The 24,368-nt window shown below is 42.8% G+C and overlaps 1 protein-coding gene across 4 annotated transcripts in view; it reads right to left on the bottom strand.

Moving 5' to 3' along the window:
- LOC101153837 (zinc finger protein 709-like) overlaps positions 1-21,468 on the bottom strand; it is a 43,660-nt gene extending 22,192 nt beyond the window's left edge. For 2 of the 4 annotated variants that reach the window (XR_008674154.2, XR_008674155.2), the window contains exons 1-4: positions 19,751-20,737; positions 7,430-7,556; positions 7,181-7,241; positions 5,458-6,618 (exon numbers count right to left, since the gene is read on the bottom strand). Coding sequence is in view for 2 of the 4 variants with exons in the window: in XM_055371837.2 (XP_055227812.1) it covers positions 5,667-6,618; positions 7,181-7,241; positions 7,430-7,556; positions 19,751-19,789 (1,179 nt within the window). In the remaining 2 variants the exon portion in view is untranslated. Of the gene's footprint in view, positions 1-5,017; positions 6,619-7,180; positions 7,242-7,429; positions 7,557-19,750 lie in introns of those variants that run through there. The other 2 variants (XM_055371837.2, XM_063701035.1) reach the window with 2 other exon arrangements.
- Positions 21,469-24,368: the final 2,900 nt, after the last annotated feature.

Raw genomic sequence — 24,368 nt, 5'->3', positions numbered from 1 at the left:
CATAATCACAACCATATATGACAGACCCATAGCTAGTATCATACTGAATGGGGGAAAACTGAAAGCGTTTTCTCGAAGATCTGGAACACAAAAAGGATGCCCACTGTCACACTGTCATTGAACATGGTACCAGAAGTCCCAGCTAGAGCAATCGGACAAGAGGAAAATACAAAGGGCATCCAAATTGGAAAGGAAGAAGTCAAATTATCTCTGTTTGCTGATTATATGACATTATATTTGGAAAAACCTAAAGAATTCACAAGAAAACAATTAGAACGAATAAAACAAATTCAGTAAAGTTGCAAGATACAAAATCAACATACAAAACTAGTAGCATTTCTATGTCAACAGTGAACAATGTGAAAAAGAAATAAGAAATTAATCCCATTTACAACAGCCACATGTAAAATTAAATTTTACCAAGAAACCAACTTAACCAAAGAAGTGAAAGATCTCTATAATGAAAACTATAAAACACTGAGGAAAGAAATTGAAGAGGACACCAAAAAATGGAAAGATATTCCATGTTCATGGATTACACAAATCAATAGTGTTAAAATGTCCATACTACCTAAAGCAATCTACAGATTCAATGCAATCCCTCTCAAAATACCAAGGACATTCTTCACAGAAATAGAAAAAAAAAACCCTAAAATTTATATGGCACCATAGAAGACACAGAATAGCCAAAACTATCCTAAACCAAAAGAACAAAACTGGAAGAATCACATTACCTGACTTCAAATTACACTACAGAGCTATAGTAACCACAACAGCATGGTACTGGCATGAAAGGAGACACACAGACCAATGGAACAGAAGAGAACCCAACAATAAATCCATACACCTACAGTGAACTCATTTTTGACAAAGGTGCCAAGAACATACACTGGGGAAAGGCAGTCTCTTCAACAAATGGTGCTGGGAAAACTGGATATCCATGTACAGAAGAATGAAGCTAGATCCCTACCTCTCACCATATACAAAAATTGAAATGGATTAAAGACTTAGATATAAGACCTCAAACTATAAAACTACTACAAGAAAACACTGGGCAAAATCTCCAGGACACTGGTCTACACAAAGATTTATTGGGCATACCCCACAAGCACAGGCAACCAAAGCAAAAATGGACAAATGGTATCACATCAAGTTACAAAAGCTTCTGCACAGCAAAAGATACAATCAATAAAGTGAACATACAACCCACCGAGTGGGAGAAAATATTTATTTGCAAACTACCTCTCTGACAAGGGGTTAATAACCACAATATATACAGAGCTCAAACAACTCTATAGGAAGAAAATCTAATAATCTGGTCAAAAAATAGGCAAAAGATTTGAATAGACATTTCTCAAAAGAAGACATACAAATGGCAAACAGGCATATGAAAAGCAACATAGCAAGACCCTGTGTCTACAAAATATACAAAAATTAGCCAGGTGTGGTGGCTTGCACCTGTAGTCCCAGCTACTTGGGAAGCTGAGGTGGGAGGATTGCTTGAGCCCAGGAGTTTGGAGACTACAGTGAGTTATGATCATGTCACTGCACTCCAGCCTGGGCAACAGAGCAAGACTCCATCTGTATTTTTTAAAAACTTCTAAACCATGATCAAGTGAGATTTATCTCCAGAATGCAAACAGTGCATCCTATGAAAATCAGTCAATATAATATACCACATTAGCCGAATGATGGAAAAATCACAGTAATCTCAATTGATACAGAAAAGGCATCTGACAAAATTCAAGACCCGTTGATGATAAACAACAAACTAGGAATGGGAGGAAACTAGGTCAATGTAATAGGCCATATATGAAGAATCTACAAGACTATCATACTTAATGGTGAAATACAAAAATGGTGATCTTTTCCCCTAAGATCAGAAACAAGATAGGATAACTGCTTTCACCACTTCCATTCAATATAGTACTGGAAGAGCTAGTCAGAGTAATTAGGTAAGAAAAAGAAAAGGCATCCAGCTGGGCGCAGTGGTTCACGCCTGTAATCCTAGCACTTTAGGAGGCCAAGGCGGGTGGATCACCTGAGGCCAGGAGTTCAAGATCAGCCTGTCCAACATGATGAAAACCTGTCTCTACTAAAATACAAAAATTACCTGGGCATGATGGCGGATGCCTGTAATCCCAGGTACTCGGGAGGCTGAGATGGGAGAATTGCTTGAACCCAGGAGACAGTGGTTGCAGTGACCCAAGATTGCACCACTGCACTCCAGCCTGGGTGGCTCAGTGAGACTCTGTCTCAGAAAAAAAAAAAGAAAGAAAAAGAAAAGGCATCCAAATGGGCAAGGGAGAAATAAAATTATGTTGGCAGATGACATAATCCTACATGTAGAAAATCCTAAAGATTACATACACATATATGTACACAAAAACTGAACTCATAAATGAATTCAGCTAAGTTGCAGGGTACAAAATTAACATTTAAAATTACATTTTTTTTTTGAGACGGAGTCTTGCTCTGTTGCCCAGGCTGGAGTGCAATGGTGCGATCTTGGCTCACTGCAACCTCCACCTCCCAGGTTCAAGCGATTCTCCTGCCTCAGCCTCCTGAGTAGCTGGGATTATAGCTGCCCACCACCAGGCCCGGATAATTTTTATATTTTTTAGTAGAGACGGGGTTTCACCATGTTGGTCAGGCTGGTCTCAAACCCCTGACCTCATGATCCACCCGCCGCAGCCTCCCAAAGTGCTGGAACTACAGGTGTGAGCTACCACACTCAGCCTAAAATTACATTTCAATACACTAACAGTTAATAATCTGAAAAGGAAATTAAGAAAACAATTACATTAGTAATAACATCAAAAAGAATAAAACAGGCCAAGCACAGTGGCTCACACCTGCAAAATCAGCACTTTGGAAGGCCAAGGTGGGAGGATCACTTGAACCCAGAAGTTCAAGACAAGCCTGAGCAACAAAGTGAGACCTCATACTACAAAAAAAAAATCAAAAAATTGGCTGGACGTGCTGGCCTGTGCCTGTACTCCCAGCTACCGGGAGGCTGAGATGGGAGGACCACTTAAGCCCAGGAGGTTGAGACTGCAGTGAGCCATGATTTCACCACTGCACTACCACCTGGTGACAGAATGAGACCCTGTCTCAAAACAAAAACAAAAACAAAAAAACAGCTAGCTATGGTGACACAGACATGCAGTCCCAGCTACTGAAGATCCTAAGATGGGAGAACAGCTTGAGCCCAGGAGTTTGAGACCAACCTGGACAACGCAGCAAAACGCCATGACAAAAAATTAACCAAAAAAGCAAAAGACTTATATACTGAAAACTATAAAACGTTACTGAAAGAAATTAAAGCTATAAATAAATGGAAAGACATTCTGTGTTCATAGTTTAAAAGACTTAATTTTGTTAAGGTGTCAATATATTACTGCAAATGCTCTACAAATTCAAAGCAATCATTATCAAAAGGCCCATGACATTTTTTCTGGAAACAGAAACACTCATCCTAAAATTCACAGGGAATCTCAAAGGACCCCAAATAGCCAAAACAACCTTGAAAAAGAACAACAGGCTGGACATGGTGACTCACGCCTGTAATCCCTGGACTTTGGGAAGCCAAGGTGGGTGGATCACCTGAGGTCAGGAGTTCGAGACCAGCCTGGCCAACATGATGAAACCTCGTCTCTACTAAAAACACAAAAAATTAGCTGGGTGTGGTGGCATATGCCTGTAATCCCAGCTACTCAGGAGGCTGAGGCAGGAGAATCGATTGAACCTGGGAGGCGGAGGTTGCAGTGACCCGAGATCACACCACTGCACTCCAGCGTGTGCAACAAGAGCAAAACTCCGTCTCAAAAAAAAAAAGAAAAAAAAAAAAAGAAAAACAACAAAGTTGGAAGCCTCACTCTTCCTAGTTTCAAAACTTACTCTAAGTTTTGGCTGGGCACGGAGGCTCATGCCTGTAATCCCAGCACTTTGGGAGGCTGAGGCAGGCAGATCACCTGACATCGGGAGTTCGAGACCAGCCTTACCAACAAGGAGAAACCCCGTCTCTACTAAAAATACAAAAAAATAAGCCAGGCATGGTGGCCCATGCTTGTAATCCCAGCTACTCAGGAGGCTGAGGCAGGAGAATCACTTGAACCAGGGAGGCGGAGGTTGCAGTGAGCCAAGATCGAGCCATTGCACACACACAAAATTAGCTGGGTGTGGTGGCACATGCCTGTAATCCCAGCTACTCAGGAGGCTAAGGCAGGAGAATAGATTGAACCTGGGAGGCGGAGGTTGCAGTGACCCGAGATCACACCACTGCAGTCCAGCCTGTGTAACAAGAGCAAAACTCTGTCTCAAAAAAAAAAAAAAAAAAAAAAAGAAAAGAAAAGAAAAAGAGAACAACAAAGCTGGAAGCCTCACTCTTCCTAGTTTCAAAACTTACTCTAAGTTTCAGTAATCAAAATAGTGTGGTGTTGACATGACATAAAGGCAGATATATAGAGCAATGGAGGCTGGGTGTGGTGGCTCATGCCTGTAATCCCATCACTTTGGGAGGCCAAGGTGGGCGGATCATTAGGTCAGGAGTTCAAGACCAGCCTGGCCAACATAGTGAAACCCCGTCTCTATTAAAACTGCAAAAAAATTAGCCGGGCGTGGTGGCGGGCACCTGTAATCTCAGGCTGAGGCAAGGAGAATCGCTTGAACCTGGGAGGCAGAGGTTGCAGTGAGCCAAGATCGCGCCACTGCACTCCAGCCTGGGTGACAGTGCGAGACTCCGTCTCAAGAAAGAAAGAAAAAAAAAAATAGAGCAAAGGAATAGAATAGAGACTTCAGAGAGATACCCTTAATTTAAATCAGACGTAAGCCCACAGTCCTGAAACCCTCTAAAGCAACCACTGCCATGAGGGAGGCCCATAACCATGATGACACTGATTTGAGGCTCTCTAGAGAATGAAGGATATAAATATAAGTAGGGTACACAGAACACCCCTCTCCCTCACCCTGCAATCACCAAAAGAAAAAAGAAAAAAATTGAGACAAAGGTCCATAATTTGATCAAATTAGAAATCCAAAGTTTATTAAAATAACAGCAAAAAAATAAATGGGTGCTGATTGGGTTTCACACCTCTACAAAACAGGCTCCGAATTAACTTCAACATCCATTGAAATGCATCAGTTGGCAAATTTCCATGTCCTTAATCAATACTGGGGCTTAAATTACAGTTTTACCTTAAGATACCATTGAATTTAAACATGGCACCCCCTCCCCCAGTATAACCTTATAGCGAATTCCTGAATAACAAACAGGTATGCCTCAACTTGCCTTTATTGGATTTCTTTCTAGTGAGAATTTTCACATGACTTTGAAAGTATTTGTTAAAATTGAAAAACTTCCTGTATTTCTCACATTTGTAAGCTTTATATCTAGCACATTCTTATTGCATGTTTTTGTAAGGAGGTGGGCAAGTTGAAAACTCCCACTTTACTTACATTCAAGAAGTTTTCTGCCAGGGTGTATTTTTTCATGGCTTCTAAATGAACTGGGATGACTGAAGGCTTTTCCACATTCTTTACACTTATAGGGCTTCTCTCCAGTGTGCATTCTCATGTGTCCTTGAAAAGTTGTACAATAAATGAAAGCTTTGCCACACTGCTTGCATACATAGGGGTTTCTCTCCAGTGTGGGTTCTTTCATGTATTCAAAAGGAATTGTGCCAAATGAAGGCTTTACCACATCGTTTACATACGTGGGGTTTCTCTCCACTATGACTTCTTTCATGTATTCTAAAGGAACTGGAATAACTGAAGGCTTTACCACATTGTTTACATTCATACGGTTTCTCTCCAGTGTGAGTCCTTTCGTGGATTTGAAATGAATTAAGACAACTGAATGCTTTCCCACATTCGTTACATTTATAAGGTGCATCTCCAGTATGCATTATCATGTGCATTTGAAAGCTTGCAAGAGAAAGGAAGGCTTTCTCACATTGTTCACATTTATAAGGTTTCTCTCCAGTGTGAATACTCATGTGTCCTTTTAACGTAGTTCGATAAATGAAGGCTTTCCCACATTCCTTACATTCACAGGGTTTCTCTCCAGTGTGAGTTCTTTCATGTACTCGAAAGGAACCAAGCCAACTGAAGGCTTTACCACATTGTTTACATTCATATGGTTTTTCTCTAGTGTGAATTCGTTCATGTACTTGAAATGAACTAGGACAACTGAATGCTTTTCCACACTCCTTCCATTTATAAGGTCCATCTCCAGTGTGCATTATCATGTGTCTTTGAAAGCTTGCAAGGTAAATAAAGGCTTTTCCACATTCCTTACATTCATAGGGTTTCTCTCCAGTGTGAGTTCTTTCATGTATTTGGAAACCTGTAAGAGTACTGAAGGTTTTTCCACATTTTTTACATTCATAGGGCTTTTCTCCAGTGTGAGTCCTTTCATGTCGAAGAACAGATTGATGATAACTGAAGGGTTTCCCACATTGTTTACATTTATAGGGTTTCTCTTCACTGTGATTTCTTTCATGTTTTTTAAATGACTGGAAATAACTGAAGGCCTTCCCACATTCCTTACATCTATATGGCTTTTCTTCGTAATCTTGACACTCATATGGTTTGTGTCCAGTGTGAGATCTGATGTGCCTATTAAGGGATGAATGACAAATGAAGACTTTTCCACACACACTGCATTCACATGGATTTACTCCAGGAGGAGTTTTCATACTCAGATTAAAATTTAGATCTGGCTGAAGTTTTCTTCACTTTGATTAGCTAATCCATCTATTTTCACACACAGTCTGTCTACAATACATGACTTTTGTAAGAAATGATAATGATTTCTTTAGTAAAGATTTTATATTTATTAATAGGTAAAGGAATTACATTTTTTACCATTTTCAGAAATTAAAACTTCAGTCCTGCCTGAATTGTTTGAAGATGAATAGACTGAATGTTCTGGAAGAGGGCTCAACCACAGGTAATATCAAAACAGTAATATTCATAAATGGAGTTTCTTAATATTGCTATCAAATGAACTACTTTTCAAACACTGAATATCTATGTCATATTTAAGTAAACACTTTGGGTAAAAATTTTCCAAGAATAAGCCACATTTGAAGGTGAGCTTATTTGTTTTCTTTGCTTGTTTTTAAAACTTCATGACATATTAAGTCTCTCTCATGGAGCTCTTATTAGTGCCACTCACCTTAGACTTCTTTCTTGGTTTTTGGACTGATCTTCAATGTTATGCTCTTCACATTTTTTCCCTATAATGCAGACCCAGAAAAATCATCAGAAATCATTATTAATTACAGAAAAACGATTAGATTCTAGATCTAATTAGCTGTCACCATGCTTGGTTTATTTACTAAGTATTCCCTTTCCACATGCCAGGTCTTGAAATATCGTTGATGGGCAACTTGTTCTCTAAGTGAAGGAATGTTGTCGTCATTACCTACTGAAGCCAGGTTCCTATAGGTTTCCAGCATCACATCTCTGTAGAGTTTTTTCTGCCAAGGATCCAGCAAAGCCCACTCCTCCTGGGTGAAGTTCACTGCCACATCCTCAAAGGCCGCTGAGTCCTAAAACATCCCACATATGTGTAGAGGAAAATGAGTGAGACTGACAGGGCTGGGGATCTATAATCAATTTGTAAGATAATCACATGACTCTGTGATCCCAAAATATTTATTTTATTACTATGTCATCAGAACACATTCTCTGCCCACAGCCACTCATAAATTCACCAGCATCATGGAGACATGGAAATTATTTCTACATTTTTACTGTGATCACTTCACATCTTACTGCTAATGACAGGGTAGAAGGCACCTTGGTGAAATGACAGAAATGGTACACTAAAGAAGCAATAAGATGCTTCAGCTCCTTGTGAGAAAAACTCTTTTCTCTCTTCTCATATTACCTACCATATTACGTAACAGTCTATGAAGCAAACAGTTGAATCTAGACAAGATTTTAATGAATAAAAACACAGTGACTACTCAGGAGGCTGAGGCAGAGAATCACTAGAGCCACGAGTTTGAGACCAGCCTGGGCAACACAGTAAGACCCTGTCACAAAACAAACAAAAACAAAGCAAAAAAACAAAACAAAACACACACAATGAAAAACTGGAAGCACCCAAGTCCTCTCCTACAATGCACCTGCAGACCTTGTCATCACAAAGTCCTACTACCTAGTGTGCAGACAGAAGTTCATATAACACTCCTAAGACTGCTTACCTTTAGAAATGCCAGCTTGCACTATTCACAATAGCACAGACATGGAATCAACCTAAATGCCCATCAATGACAGATTGGACAAAGAAAATGTGGTACACATACACCATGGAATACTATGCAGCTATAAAAAAAGAACAAGATCATGTCTTTTGCAGGAACATGAATGGAGCTGGAGGCTATTATCCTTAGCAAACTAATGCAGGAACAGAAAAACAAATACCACACGTTCTCACTTATAAGAGGGAGCTAAATGATGAGAACTGATGAACACAAAGAAGGAAACAACACACGATGGGGTCTACTTGACAGTGGAGGGTGGGAGGAGGGAGAGGAGCAGAAAACATAACTATTGGATACTGGGCTTAGTATCTGGGTGATGAAATAATCTGTACAACAAACCCCCATGACACAAGTTCACCAATGTAACAAACCTTCACATGTACCCCCAAACCTAAAATAAAAGTTATTTAAAAAAAAAAAAAGAAGAAGAAGAAAAAAAGAAATGCCCACTTGTCAGCCTGGACAACATGGCAAAATTCTGTCTCTACAAAATATATAAAAGTGAGTTGGGCATGGTGGTGCGTGCTTGTAGTCCCAGCTACTTGGGAGGCTGAGACGGGAGGATTGCTTGAGCCCAGTAGGTCAAGGCTGCAGTGAGCCATGACTGCTCCACTGCACTCCAGCCTGGGCGACAGAGCGAGACACTCTCTCAAACAAACAAACAAACAAACAAACAAAAAGACTACTCTGGGCAACATAGTGAGATTCTGTCTCTACAAAATATAAAAATAAATAAAGAAGTTTAGGCCGGGCGCGGTGGCTCATGCCTGTAATCCCAGCACTTTGGGAGGCCGAGGCGGGTGGATCACGAGGTCAGGGGTTTGAGACCAGCCTGACCAACATGGTGAAACCCTGTCTCTACTAAAAATACAAAAATTAGCTGAGCGTGGTGGCGGGTGCCTGTAATCCCAGCTACTCAGGAGGCTGAGGTAGGAGAATTGCCTGAACCTGGGAGGCGGAGGTTGCGGTGAGCCGAGATGGCACCACTGCACTGCAGCCTGGGCAACAGAGCAAGACTCCGTCTCAAAAAAAAAAAAAAGTTTAATTTAAAAGACCATTTAAATTCATGACTCATTGGTTCAGACCTTCTCTCACTATGGAATATTTTAGGGCAATAAGTGCTATGACAATGGGGAATTGAGAATTTAGGCATGAAAAAAACTTTTCTGTTGGTTAAAGTGAGGAATATCTAATTTGTGCTCCACTTTATATTCAGTAACTTATAAGATTATCAGGGGTATCTTGCTTAAATTTAGTGGGATACCCAGGTATAACTATAATTTGAGTCCTAGTATTGATTAATCCCATAAAGGGTTATCAACTAATGCATTAGAGCAGATGTCAAAATTAATTCAGAATCTATCTTGTACAGGCCTCAAGGCCAAGCAGACATAACATTTTTGTTTTGTAAATTCTTATAGCCAGGCACAGTGGCTCATGCCTGTAATCCCAGCACTTTGGGAGGCTGAGGTGGGCAGATCACAAGGTCAAGAGATCGAGACCAGCCTGACCAACATGGAGAAACCCCGTCTCTACTAAAAATACAAAATTAGCCAGGCGAGGGGGTGCACGCCTGTAGTCCCAGCTACTCGGGAGGCTGAGGCAGGAGAATCGCTTTAACCTGGGAGGCAGAGGTTGCAGTGAGCCGAGATCGCATCATTACACTCCAGCCTGGGAGACAGAGCAAGACTCCATCTCAAAATGAAAGAGATATGAAAGAGAGAAAAGAGAGAGAGAGAGAAGAAAAAAGAAAGAAAAGGAGAAAGAAACAAAGAAAGAAAAGAACCACCACAATCACTAGTGCCATCCATCCTCCTTTACACCATCACACCTACCTCGTCCTAACCCTTGCATATGAATCCCTCTCTCTACACCCCACTTCTTAATACCCCATTTCCTAATATAAATATAGGAGTATTATTTATTCTAGCCACATCAAGTTTAGCCAGCTACCACCCCCCCTTTTTTTTTTGGAGACGGAGTCTCGCTGTGTCATCCACGCTGGAGTGCAGTGGCATGACCTCGGCTCATTGAGACCTCTGCCTCCCACATCTACCCTATTTTATCATCAGGATGAGCATCCAATTCAATATATGCACTAATTGGCACAATCTGAGCAGTAGCCCAGACAATCCCACAGAAGTTGACTTAGCCATTATTCTCCTAACAGTTTTCTTGATAAGCAGGTCACTTTATCAACTCTTATCATCACACAAGAATTTGGATAATTAATTCTACCAACATGACCCCTGGCCATAGTAGGATTCATTTCAATGCTAGCAGAAACTAACTGAGCCCCATTTGACTTAACACAAAACAAATCAGAACTAGTCTTGGCCTTCAGTGTCTACTATCCCTATTTTTCATAGCAGAATACACTATTATAATAAATGCCCTAACTGCTACTATTGTCCTAGGAACATTAACTATCTTCACGCTAGAAATATACACATGGTCAGGCATGGTGGCTCTCACCTGTAATCCCAGCACTTTGGGAGACCGAGGTGGGCAGATCACTTGAGGCCAGGAGTTCAAGACCAGCCTGGCCAAAATGGAGAAACCTCATCACTACTAAAAATATAAAAATTAGCCAGGCGTAGTGGCATGCACTTGTAGTTCCAGCTATCCGAGAGGCTGAGGCAGGAGAATCGCTTGAACCCAGGAGGCTCCGAGGTTGCAGTGAGCTGAGATTGCACCACTGTACTCCAGCCTGGGCAACAGAGCGAGACTCCATCTCAAAACAAAAACGAAAAACAACAACAAAAGGAAATATACACAATTTTGTTATTAAAACGCTTCTATTAACAATTTTATTCTTATGAATTCAGGTATCATACTCCCGATTTTGGTATGATCAACTAATGCATCTTCTGTGAAAAAACTGTTTACCTCATATATGAGCCCTATGCATATGACCTATCTCAATGCCCAGGCTGGGCAGTGGCTCACGCCTGTAATCTCAGCACTCTGGGAAGCCAAGCTGGGCAGATCACTTGAGGTCAGGAGTTCGAGACCAGCCTGGCCAACATAGTGAAACCCCATCTCTACTAAAAATACAAAAATTAGCCAGGGATGGTGGCCTGCGCCTGTAATCCCAGCTACTCGGGAGGCTAAGGCAGGAGAATTGCTTGAACCCTGGAGGCGGAGGCTGCAGTGAGCTAAGATGGTGCCACTGCACTCCAGCTAGATAGACAGAGCGAGACTCTGTCTCAAAAAAAAAAAAAAAAAAAAAAATCGGCCAGGTGCAGTGGCTCACACCCATAATCCCAGCACTTTGAAAGGAGACGGGTGAATCACCTGAGGTCAGGAGTTCAAGACTAGCCTGGCCAACATGGTGAAACCCCGTCTCTACTAATAATACAAAAAAATTAGCTAGGCGTGGTGACACACACCTATAATCTCAGCTACTTGGGAGGATGAGGCAGGAGAATCGCTTGAACCCAGGAGGCAGAGGTTGCAGTGAGCCGAGATGGTGCCACTGCACTCCAGCCTGGGCAACAAGCGAAACTCTGTCTCAAAAAATAAATAAATAAATAAATAATAAATAAAAAAATAAATAAAAAATAAAGCAATGCCCATCCTAATATTTAGCATCCCACCACAAACATAAAAAATATGTATGATAAAACAGTTACTTTAATAGAGTAAATCAGTAAACCACAGAGGTTTAAATAAGAGGGTTTCTCTTATTACTAGTCCTGTTTAAAAAAAAAAAAAAAAAGAGAGAGACATGGGGTCACACTAGGTTCCCCAGGCTAAGAGTTTAAGAGGTCAAGAGATCCCACCCTCCCTTCCTTCCATGTTTTTATTTTTCTTTCTTTCTTTTTGGTCAGTGGATATACTTCAAGGAAAAGGGGTATTTTCTCTAATGGGACAGTTACAATTTTTTTTCCTCCAGAGAGGCTCAGTTCAGTGTCATCAGAGTTAGGGGCCTCCTCCATGGCAATGGTTCCTTCATAGGGTTTAAGGATCTCTAGCCTATGTCAGGTTTAAACTAACCCCTTTGTTATGCCATTGGGGAATCATGGATATTGTGCCGTCTATGCCCCAGGGTCAGGATATTTGTTGTGATAAAGGCACCTGAAGCAGAAGCAGCAGCAGCAGCAGAGGTCCTTAAGGTCCTGGTGAGCCCTTTGCCTTTTGGGGTGTGGACTCAGCGCGCCACCTGATGGCTGCCTTTCCTCCCTTTCTCTCTCCTCTTTAAATGACTACTGTTTCAGGAGCACCTCTTGTACAGGGTGTATATAGTCCACCCTCCCGCCGCACCCTGGCACCCTGCACACCAGGCCAACCCAGCATCAGGCACAGCTTCACTCTCAACACACAGATAGATCCAGCATCAATTGAAGGAGGGTTCCAATAGCATATTCCTACTCTTAAATGCCAAAGAATTATTTTTAAAAAGGCAGACTCAGTCAGTTGAATATAGAACCCATACTTGGTAGGGCTCAACATGCAACACAGAGCAGCACACTCGAAGCACCAGCTTTCTAGCCAGCAGCAGCTCACTGGACATGTTGGCCATCAGGCAGGACAGTGGGTTAGCAAGTCAGAGCAAGAGAAGATCTACAAAAATAACTCGGGTGTGGTGATGCACACCTGTAATCCCAGCTACTCAGGAGGCTGAGGCAGGAGAATTGCTTGAACCTGGGAGGCAGAGGTTGCAGTGAGCTGAGATCACGCCACTGCACTCCAGCCTGGGTGACACAGCAAGACTCTGTCTCAAAAAATAATAACAATAATAATTAAAAAAATAAAGGCCAGGTGCGGTGGCTCATGCCTGTAATCCCAGCACTTTGGGAGGCCAAGGCAGACAGATCACGAGGTCAGGAAATTGAGACCATCTTGTCTAACATAGTGAAACCTCGTCTCTACTAAAAATACAAAAAATTAGCTGGGCGTGGTGGCACATGCCTGTAGTCCCAGCTACTCAGGAAGCTGAGGCAGGAGAATCGCTTGAACCCGGGAGGCAGAGGTTGCAGTGAGCCGAGATCGTACCACTGCACTCCAGCCTGGGCAACAGAGCGAGACTCCATCTCAAAAAATAATAATAAAGAGATGAAGGACCCACAAGTGGTGATCAGTGTCTGGACAACATGCTCACGGCACCAATCATTGTGGTCACCTTCAGAGACGTAGTTCTGACAAAACTGATGATGGTCTGGCACTCACAGAGGGGGTATTAAAAGGCTTATTGCTCACATTGTTGAGATCTTGGGAAGAGCAGGACAGACCCATCAAGCATAACTGAAATGGCCTGAGAGAGCAAAGAAAGGAGGCTGGCCTGGTTGTTTACTGTGGTTGGGGTAGAGTTGGGCACAAGATCCCCTGTATGGGCAGGTGGTTACATGGTTTAAATCTCTTGCCTATGACAGAGAAGGGAGCCCTTAGACTCATCAGCTTGTCCAGGTGTGGGTCACAAGGGAAAAAGGGAACGGTGAGTCTTAGGTTGTTAGCAAACATTAAATATGGATTCCGGGCCAGGTGTGGTGATTCACGCTTGTAATCCCAGCAACTTGGGAGGCCACGGTGGGAAGATCATTTGAGGTCAGGAGTTTGAGACCAACCTGGCCAACACGGTGAAACCCTGTCTTTACTAAAAATACAAAAATTAGCTGGGTGTGGTGGCACACGGCTGTAATCCCAGCTACTGGGGAGGCTGAGGCAGGAGAGTCACTTGAACAGGGAGGTTGCAGTGAGCCAACATTGTGCCACTACACTCCAGCCTGGGCGACAGAGTGAGACTCTGTCTCAATAAATAAATAAATAAAATAAAATGCATTATGGATTTGGGCCTAATTTAAATATAGCAGGAGTTTCAAAGATTATATAAACTTTAGTAGTTTTCCTCACATCAATTAAAACCAGAATTCAACTGTGTTTTCCTCTTACCAATGGAATCAGGAATTCATTTGTCTTAGCAACTGTATACCCTTTTAAATTTCAAAGTTCTTTATGGACATTCACATACAAAAACTGATCTAAAAATGAAAAAAGTACCTGAGAACTTAAATATACTCATCTCGTATCTTGAGGTTCTCTGGCCTCAAGAAACAAACATTTTGTTTAGTTCCAGAATTTTCTTGCTTACTCCCACCATATCTAACAACCTTCATTTTCAAAGTGAAAGAAACTAAAATCTTACACACTGACACAGGCAATAAAATTATAAAATAAGGGAAACCAGAGTTGAAGGGCCACAATGCTCAACAGATAAAATAATCCAAAGGAAACATAAATATTCTAATTAGCTCAGATAAGCAGGCTGCTTCCCCACAATTCACAAGGAAAACCCACATTCAAGAGGTTAAACACCTTAACATGCTTGAGGTCCATGCTCTCCCTCTGACATGTAACTTCTAGAGTGGAATAGTCCCTGGTGATGAAGGGAAGAGACACTTGAGTAGCCACAGGAATGAACTCTGGGAGCTCCGTACACCCTAATTGGCCCCTGGCAGTGTGAAAATACTTCCTCTCCCAGGCTTCAATTCTTGGGCAGAAGAAACTCTCAGCTGGATTTACTTTAAGGTTCTGGCCCAAAAATAACCTCCGAAATTCATTAACCCTGTGTCCTGGAGACAGCACTCCTGAACTTCACATGCTTTCTCAATATGTAAGAATTATACTCTGAATGCGGCAACATTGTGAATTCAAAACAAACCTCATGTCTAAAAAACACGCCCAAGAAAACCACAATTACAACCTCAGAAAGCAACCCCTCCACCCAAAACATGTGCATGTGGATCCCCAGCTTTCCAGTGCTCTGTGGCTTCTCTTGGTATAAAGGGCTTAATGGTATGAACAGGAAGGCTCCCCAAGAAGAACCAACAGAGCCTTTAATTACTACTCTTAGCAGGCTCAAGGGTGGCCTTAGCTTGGGCAGTGATGTTACTTTGGACCACCACTGATATTGTATTTTTATTTTATTGTAAAGACAGGATTTTGCCATGTTGCCCAAGCTGATTTTGAACTCTTGGACTCAAGCAATCCTCCTGCCTCATGAGCCACCCAAAGTTCTGGGATTAGACATGAGCCAACACAGCCAGCCTAAACAGATACTTTAAATGAGACAAACCCAATGTTTGAAGAATTCTGCAAAATCTCTCAAATCAAGTATTGATGTGTAAAGTGTTAAGAAAATTGTAAGGCACCTTAGCAAACCAGCCCTAGTCCCTGAAATCCACAAGTGTCTACTGTTTGCAGAAAATGAAATGTCAGTTATTGGGCCGGGTATGGTGGCTCATGCCTGTAATCCTAGCACTTTGGGAGGCTGAGGCAGGCGGATCACAAGGTCAAGAGATGGAGACCATCCCAGCAAACATGGTGAAACCCCGACTCTACTAAAAGTACAAAAATTAGCCGGGAATGGTGGTGGCGCCTGTAGTCCCAGCTACTCAGGAGGCTGAGGCAGGAGAATCACTTGAACCCGGGAGGCAGAAGTTGCAGTGAGCCAAGATTGCACCACTGCCTGGTGACAGAGCAAGATTCCGTCTCAAAAAAAAAAAAAAAAAAGAAATTTCAGTTATTATTTCTATGGCAATAAATGTTCTCATAATCATATTTGGATACTTCTAGGTGTTGTATGGCTATGCTCTGAAATTCCATTTGAAATCACCACACAAAAAAGAACAGACCTCAGAAACTTACTACACAACCTAAGGCGAAGAAAAAAAGAAAAAAATGTTCACCAATTTCAATGTAATACTGAAGTGTTTTATTTTTTATGAAATTCACCTCTTTCTTGCCTCTTTAAAATTTTTTATACTTTTGATGACATAATCTTAATATTTGTAAAAACCTAAAGACTCTACAGGAAAACTGTAAGAATAAACGAGTTCAGTAAAGTTGCAGGATACAAAATCAACATACAAAAATCGGTAGCATTTCTATATGCCAACAGTGAACAATGTGAAAAATACATTTAAAAAGTAATCCCATTTATAATAGCCACACATAAAATTAAATACCTAGGAATTAACCAAAGAAGTGAGAGCTCTTTATAATGAAAACTATAAAACACTGATGAAGGAAATTGAAGAGGATACCAAAAAAATGGAAAAACATTCCATGTTTATGGATTGTAAGAATCAATATTGTTAAAATGTCCATTTACCCAAAGCAAGCTACAGATTCAATGCAATCCCTATCAAAATACCAAGGATATTCTTCACAGAAATACAAAAAACAATCCTAAAATTGATATGGAACCCCAAAAGACACAGAATAGCCAAAGCTATCCTAAGCAAAAAGAACAAAACTGGAAGAATCACATTACCAGACTTCAAATTATACTACAGAGCTATAGTAACCAAAACAGCATGGTACTGGCATAAAGACATACACATAGAGCAACAGAACAGAAGGGAGAACCCAGAAACAAATCCACACAACTAGAGTGAACTCATTTTCGACAAAGGTGTGAAGAATACACACTGGGGAAAAGACAGTTTCTTCAATAAATGGTACTGGGAACTGGATATCCATATGCAAAAGAATGAAACTAGATCTTTATCTCTTGCCAAATACAAAAACCAGATCAAAATGGATTAAAGACTTAAATCGAAGACCTCAAATCAGGAAACTGCTACAAGAAAACATTGTGGAAAATCTCCAGGACGCTGGTCCAGGCAAAAATTTCTTGAGCAATACCCAACAAGCACAGGCAAGCAAAGCAAAAATGGACAAATGGGATCACATCAAATTAAAAAGCTTCCGCACAGCAAAGGATACAATCAACAAAGTGGACACAACGCAAAGAATGGGAGAAAATATTTGCAAACTACCCATCTGTCAAGGGATTAATATAACCAGAATATATAAGGAGCTCAAACTCTACAGGAAAAAAAGTCTAATAATCCAATCAAAAAATGCATGAAAGATTTGAATAGACAGTTCTCAAAACAAGACATACGAATGGCGAACAGGCATATAAAAAGGTGTTTATATGAAAAAGTGATCATCAGAGAAATGCAAATCAAAACTACAATGAGGCTGGGCGCGGTGGCGCACGCCTGTAATCCCAGCACTTTGGGAGGCCAAGACAGGCAGATCACGAGGTCAGCAGATTGAGACCATCCTGGCTAACACGGTGAAACCCCGTCTCTACTAAAAATACAAAAAAAAAAAAAAAAAAAAAAAAAAAAACTACAATGAGATATCATCTCACTCCAGTTAAAATGGCTTAAGTCAAAAAGGCAGGCAATAACAAAAGCTGGAGAGGACGTGGAGAAAAGGGAACCTTTGTATACTGTTGATGGGAATGTAAATTAGTACAACCACTATGGAGAACGGTTTGGAGGTTCCTCAAAAAACTAAAAATTGAGCTACCATATGCCATGCAGCAATCCCACTGCTGGGAATATACCCAAAAGAAAGGAAATCAGTGTATCGAAGGGATGGCTGCACTCCAGTATCTGTAGCAGCACTGTTTCAATAGCTAAGATTTGGAAGCAATGTAAGTGTCCCTCAACAGATGAATGGATTTTTAAAATGTGGTACAACTTTGGGAGGCCGAGGCAGGTGATCACCTGAGATCAGGGGTTCGAGACCAGCCTGGCCAATATGGCGAAACCCCGTCCCTACTAAAAATACAAAAATCAGCCCCGTGTGGAGGCACATGCCTGTAATCCCAGTGACTCGAGAGGCTGAGGCACAAGAATCGCCTGAACCCTGTAGGCGGAGGTTGCAGTGAGCCAAAATCACACCAGTGCACAGAGTGAGACTCTGCCAAAAAAAAAAAAAAAGTGGTACATATACACAATGGAGTACTATTCAGTCATAAAAAAAAGAATGAAATCCAGTCATTTGTAACATGGATGGAATTGGAGATCATTAAGTGAAATCAGCCAGGCACAGAAAGATAAACATCACATCTTCTCACTTATTTGTGGGATCTATTATAAAAATCAAACAAGCCGGCCACGGTGGCTCACGCCTGTAATCCCAAAACTTTGGGAGGCCAAGGCAGGTGGATCACGAGGTCAGGAGATCGAGACCATCCTGGCTAACACGGTGAAACCCCGTCTCTACTAAAAGTACAAAAAAAAGTTAGCCGGGCGTGGTGGCGGGTGCCTGTAGTCCCAGCTACTCAGGAGGCTGAGGCAGGAGAATGGCTTGAACGCGGGAGGCGGAGCTTGCAGTGAGCCGAGATCGCGCCACTGGACTCCAGCCTGGGCGACAGAGAGAGACTCCATCTCAAAAAAAAAAAAAAAAAGAAAGAAAATCAAACAACTGAACTCATGGACTTAGAGTAGGGTGGTTATTAGAAGCTGGGAAAGGTAGTGGGAGCCTGAGAGAAAGGAGAGGACAATTAATGAGTGGAAAAAAAACCACACAGAACTGTACATTTTAAAATAACTTATAGAGTGTAACTGTATTGTTTGCAACTCAGATGCTTGAGGGGATATCCCTTTCTTCACGATGTGCTTATTTCATGTTGCATGCCTGCATCAAAACATCTCGTGTACTCCATAAATATGTACACCTACTATGTACCCACAAAAATTAGAAATAAAAAATTATAATACTTTTAATAGCTATTGATTATATACATTTCAGATACATGAAGAAAATGACACACAAGTAAGTGGTCAAATCTTTTCAAGAATACAAAGTCAAGGACGGGCAGTGCCGACCTGAAACTGCTAAAAAAGACAGGTCACCCAGGGAAGTTTCCAAAGAGGAGCCCCAACCCAAGAGTTCCTGCAGTGTGTCTGTGCTCAGGAGAGATACTGGAAGGAGAGTCATAAGGATTTATGTAACAATTCCAGGTGGGTATTCTTTGCCTTCCTCGCATGTAAAATATCCGCAAACAAAAAATAAAACCGTTAAAACGAGTCATCCCTGGTTCTTCGGAAAAATGAGAAACACGGCGTCCGTGTGAAATGCACCAGAGGCCAAACAATTGACAATGACGCTGTGAACTAGAGAGGGGGCGTTAGACTTTGGGAATGCGGGAAGGGATCCGCAAACTTAGGAATTTACTGCCAGCCCCAGGAAGAGGTAGTCTGGAGACAGGATTATGGATTTGACACCCTGCTTTCCACACATTTGGAAACCTCAAGGGAAGATGGGTGACCTTTATGGAGAAAGGAGGGACTGAGGATCACACAGAACACTGCTCCTCCCAGGCACGAACCCCACACACGAGTCGGAATCCTCCCCATGACCCTCCCGGGGCTCCCGTGCAATCTGGGGAGACACGGGGCTGCGGCGTGCAGCTGCCCAGAGAGGGCGCCGAGGCTGAGGCCGGGGCCGCAGGCGTCGCGCAGGAACGGGACAGGATGTCCGGGGTCCCGGATGCCAGCCCAGCCCCACTCTGCGGCCGAGAGCACTGAGGGCCCAGCTGCGCCAGAGGGACCCGGGTCCCAGACCCCAAAGTCGCCGAGGGGAGCCCCGGGTCCCGCCACAGCCGGTTCCGGCCGGTTCCAACCTGTCCCTCCTCAGGTCTCGGGACACCGGCCCCGCACACTCACCATTTTCCGGCTTCCAGGTGTCTGGCCGTCCTCCCTCATCTCCTGTACGCAGCATTTGTTACAACGCGCGTAGCAGGAGCTATACGGTAGGCGATAGTCGAGGTGCCCAGCAACCGCGCTGCGTAACGACGTACGACGCCCACCTCTTTTATTCCGCGTTGCCCCACCCACCTTCCACGTGGCGCCTCTGATTGGACAGTTCACGAAGCCCCGCCCTCTTCACATGGAGTGACAGAGCTGCAAAAGGTCATGTCGCCGGGGCAACCCTGCTTCAGTCCGGGGGGAAACCAGTCCCAGCGAGGTGCAGTTGAGTAGAAGCCGAACTTGTTCCCAGCCTCTCGATGAACTCTGGCATCCTGTCGCAGCTGTTTCTGAACGCGGGGACAAAAGTGTGCGCGGCGAATTCCAGCCTCAGTTGCGAGATGTAGTGACCCTTTAAGGAACAAGTCCACAGCAAGAGGGTCACCCAGGCAAGTCCAGATTGGAACAACAGGGTCTGACTCCTCCGGGGGCCAGGGACTTGGCCTGAGTCTAGAGGGCACTCGTGGAACTGTGAGCTCCGTTCACAAACACAGACACTTAAAAGTGACTTCGCCGTGTGTAATGAGTCTAGCTCCATTCTGATATTGACGGCTAACGGCATTGAGACCTCCACCCATTCCTTCCCCAATCCCCACACATTTACTTTAAATAAAGAATCCCTTGGCCTCCAGAGCCTTTTACACACAATGTCTTTGAACCCCACATCCCTAGCATGGATGCAAGGACGCTTATCAGACTAACCACAGCTGTGAGATATGTTCAATTAAACTCTGAAGTGTACATTTCACACTACAGGAAAATTTATTTTAAATAGGTTACCGATTGTGTTCGCAGAGAACTTTGAAATGTAAACGACTATGATATACCTAAGGTAACTGAATCCCTATTTTCACTGATACAAAAATGAACAAGAAAAAGTGATGTAAATTAAGGTATATCTGGAAACTCTTAGTACGCTTAACAGATTAATCAAAAATCTGAAGTCATATGTATTTATTTGAAAAGCTATATCAGAATAAAACACACTACACAATGCTTCCCTTTTAAGTGTACAATTCAGTAAAGTATATTCAAAGATGCAAACAGATAATCACCAGTCAATTATAGAACATTTTCTTTTTTTTTTTTTTTTTTTTTGAGATGGAGTCTCACTCTGTCGCCCAGGCTGGAGTGCAGAATGCAATGGCGCAATCTCGGGTCACTACAACCTCCGATTCCGGCGTTCAAGCGATTCTCCTGACTCAGCCTCCAGAGTAGCTGGGATTATAGGCGAGCGCCACCGTGCTCGGCTGATTTTTGTATTTTTAGTGGAGACGGGGTTTCACCATGCTGGCCAGGCTGGTCTTGAACTCCTGACTTCAAGTGATCCACCTGCCTCAGTCTCCCAAAGTGCTGGGATTACAGGCATGAGCCACCGCACCTGGCCTAGAACATTTTCTTGTCTTCCTTTTTTTTTTTTGAGACGGAGTCTCGCTCTGTCGCCCAGGCTGGAGTGCAGTGGCGCCATCTCGGCTCACTGCAAGCTCCGCCTCCCGGGTTCACACCACTCTCCTGCCTCAGCTTCCCGAGTAGCTGGGACTACAGGGCCTGCCACCACGCCCAGCTAATTTTTTGTATTTTCAGTAGAGACGGGTTTCACCATGTTAGCCAGGATGGTCTCGATCTCCTGACCTCGTGATCCGCCCGCCTCAGCCTCCCAAAGTGCTAGGATTACAGGCATGAGCCACCGCGCCCGGCCTAGAACATTTTCATTACCTCAAAAAAGAAACTCCTGGCAGGGCACGGTGGCTCATGCCTGTAATCCCAGCATTTTGGGAGGCCAAGGCAGGAGGATAGCTTGAGCCCAGAAGTTCATGACCAGCCCTGACAAAAGAGCAAAACCCCATCCCAAAAAAAAAAAAAAGAAAAATTAATTGGGCATGTTGGTGCACACCTGTGTTCTCAGCTACTCAGGAGGCTGAGATGGGAGGATTTCTTGAATCCAAAAGTTTGAAAGTGCAGTGAGCCTTGACAGCCTGGGCTACAGAGCAAAACCCCATCTCTTAAAAAACTTAAAAAACAAACAAAAACGCAAAGCGGCTGCTCTATTTTCCATTCTCACCAGCAGTGTATGAGGGTTCCAAGTTCTCCATATCCTTGACATGTGTTATCTCACTTTTTCATTCTACCCATCCTAGTGGGTTTGAAGTGGTATTTCCTTGCCTTTTTGTTTAGCATTTACTTAATGATGTCCAGCATCTTTTCAGGTCCCCTTGCTCAGTTGTTTATCTTCCTTAGAAAAAATGTATATTCAGCTGGGTGCTGTGGCTCACACCTGTAATCCCAGCACCTTGGAAGGCCGAGGTGGGCCGATCACTTCAGCCTAGGAGTTTGAGACCAGCCTGGCCAACATGGCAAAACCCGTCTCGACTCAAAATACAAAAATTAGCCAGGTGTCGTGGCACATACCTGTAATCCAAGCTACTCCAGAGCAAGACCACGTCCCCTCCGCCTCCAGAAAAAAAGCTGTAAAACAGGCTCTGGCAGATCCTTCAGGAAGTATTCTGAAAGGTTTTTGTCTTTTTGTTTTCTGGGTTTTTTTTGAGATGAAGTCTGGCACTGTCGCTGGAGGCTGCAGCAGGAGAATCACTTGTACCAGGGAAGTGGAGGTTGCAGTGAGCCAAGATCGCACCACTGCACTCCAGCCTGGGCGACAGAGCGAGACTCTCTCTCACAAAAGAAAAAAAAAAATTACTAGGGCCGGGCGCGGTTGCTCATGCCTGTAATCCCAGCACTTTGGGAGGCCGAGGCCGGTGGATCACGAGGTCAGGAGATCGAGACCATCCTGGCTAACACGGTGAAACCCCGTCTACTAAAAATACAAAAAATTAGCCAGGCGTAGTGGTGGGTGCCTGTAGTCCCAGCTACTTGGGAGGCTGAGGCAGGAGAATGGCATGAACCCGGGAGGCGGAGCTTGCAGTGAGCTGAGATTGCACCACTGCACTCCAGCCTGGGTGACAGAGCAAGACTCCGTCTCAAAAATAAAAAGAATTACCAAGGGTAGAATTAAGTTCACCTTTTCACCACATCAAATACAGAGAAATTTTTTGCTTCCTTAAATAGCAATCAAGCAACCAAAAAGCAGCATAAGTCCTGCAATAAATTCTTTTAAATACCCTCTTATTGATACACCTTACAGTCATTACTGGTTTGTGGTGGTATTTATTATTTATTTTTTGAGAGAGTCTCACTCTGTTGCCCAGGCTGGAGTGCAGTGGCGTGCTTGGCTCACTGCAACCTCCACTCCCAAGTAGCTGGGATTACAGATGTGCACCACCACACCAGGCTAATTTTTGTATTTTTAGTAGAGACAGAGTGTCGCTATGTTGTCCAGGCTGGTCTCCAATTCCTGGCCTCAAGTGATCTACTCGCATTGGCCTCCCAAAATGCTGGGATTACAGGGTGAGCCACCGTGCCCGGCCTGTGGTAGTATTTATTACCACAATTTATTACACCCTGTTTGACAACAGGGACGTCCCTGATAGTCCTTGGAAAGAAATCACTCACAACATGATTTGACTTTTGGTATTATGCATATGAAAAACTACTATCATCATAAAAGTTGTAATCAAATAAGCATGAAAACTAAAATTTATGAGGAAAAAAAGGCCTGAAGTTGTAAGCTCACAGTAATATTGACTCACAATGTTGGACAAATAGCTTAAAGTTTATCGGATCCATGATTGGAATGGGATATTTTAATATATATTCTCAATAAATACAAAACTCACCAGACAGTATGCAAGTTGTTTGCACACTGTTAATATTTCTAAGAAATGTGTAGAGAACTTTTGTTTGAGGAGGACATGTATATTGTTTGTAATCATATGTAATCAAACATAATTCAAAATAAACTGAGGGACTGCATTCAGCTATGAGTAACAGGAAACACCCGCAATGTTTCTATAATGAATAAGGTGCTTATTCTCACATGAAAGAACGGGGTGAGACCCATCTTTGCATAATGCAGCAGAGGAACAAGCTCCATGTAGGGTTTTTTGTTTTGTTTTTGGATAGTGCCATTGTAGCTCTCAACCTGCATCAGTAACACTCACTATCCCTATTGACAAAAATGTTTATGTACAAACTGGACCGTACAGGAACCAAGTCAGATCATCAGACTATTCCCAACAATGACAATATGAACTGATTACTTGGCAGATATATTAGGGCCTTCAGGAATATCCAAATGGCAGCTGAATCTTTGATATGAAGCTTTTAAGAACATCTATGGAAATCCATAACTTTGAGAACATGGAGGTGAAGTAGCTAGTGGTGGATTAGAGGATACTCTTTTTTTTTTTTTGAGACAGGGTCTTACTCTGTACTCTGTCACCCAGGCTGGAGTGCAGTGGCATGATCTTGGCTCACTGCAACTTTCACCTCCCTGGCTCAAGCGATTCTCCTGCCTCAGCTGGGACTATAAGCACGCGACACCACACCCAGCTAATTTTTGTATTTTTAGTAGAGATGGGGTTTCACCATGTTGACCACGCTGGTCTCGAACTCCTGACCTCAGGTGATCCGCCCACCTTGG

This window comes from Gorilla gorilla, chromosome 20 (genome assembly GCF_029281585.2).
Source record: "Gorilla gorilla gorilla isolate KB3781 chromosome 20, NHGRI_mGorGor1-v2.1_pri, whole genome shotgun sequence".
Lineage (NCBI taxonomy): Eukaryota > Metazoa > Chordata > Mammalia > Primates > Hominidae > Gorilla > Gorilla gorilla.
Note: the sequence above shows the minus strand (reverse complement) of the source record. Positions and strands in the feature narration are given on the sequence as shown.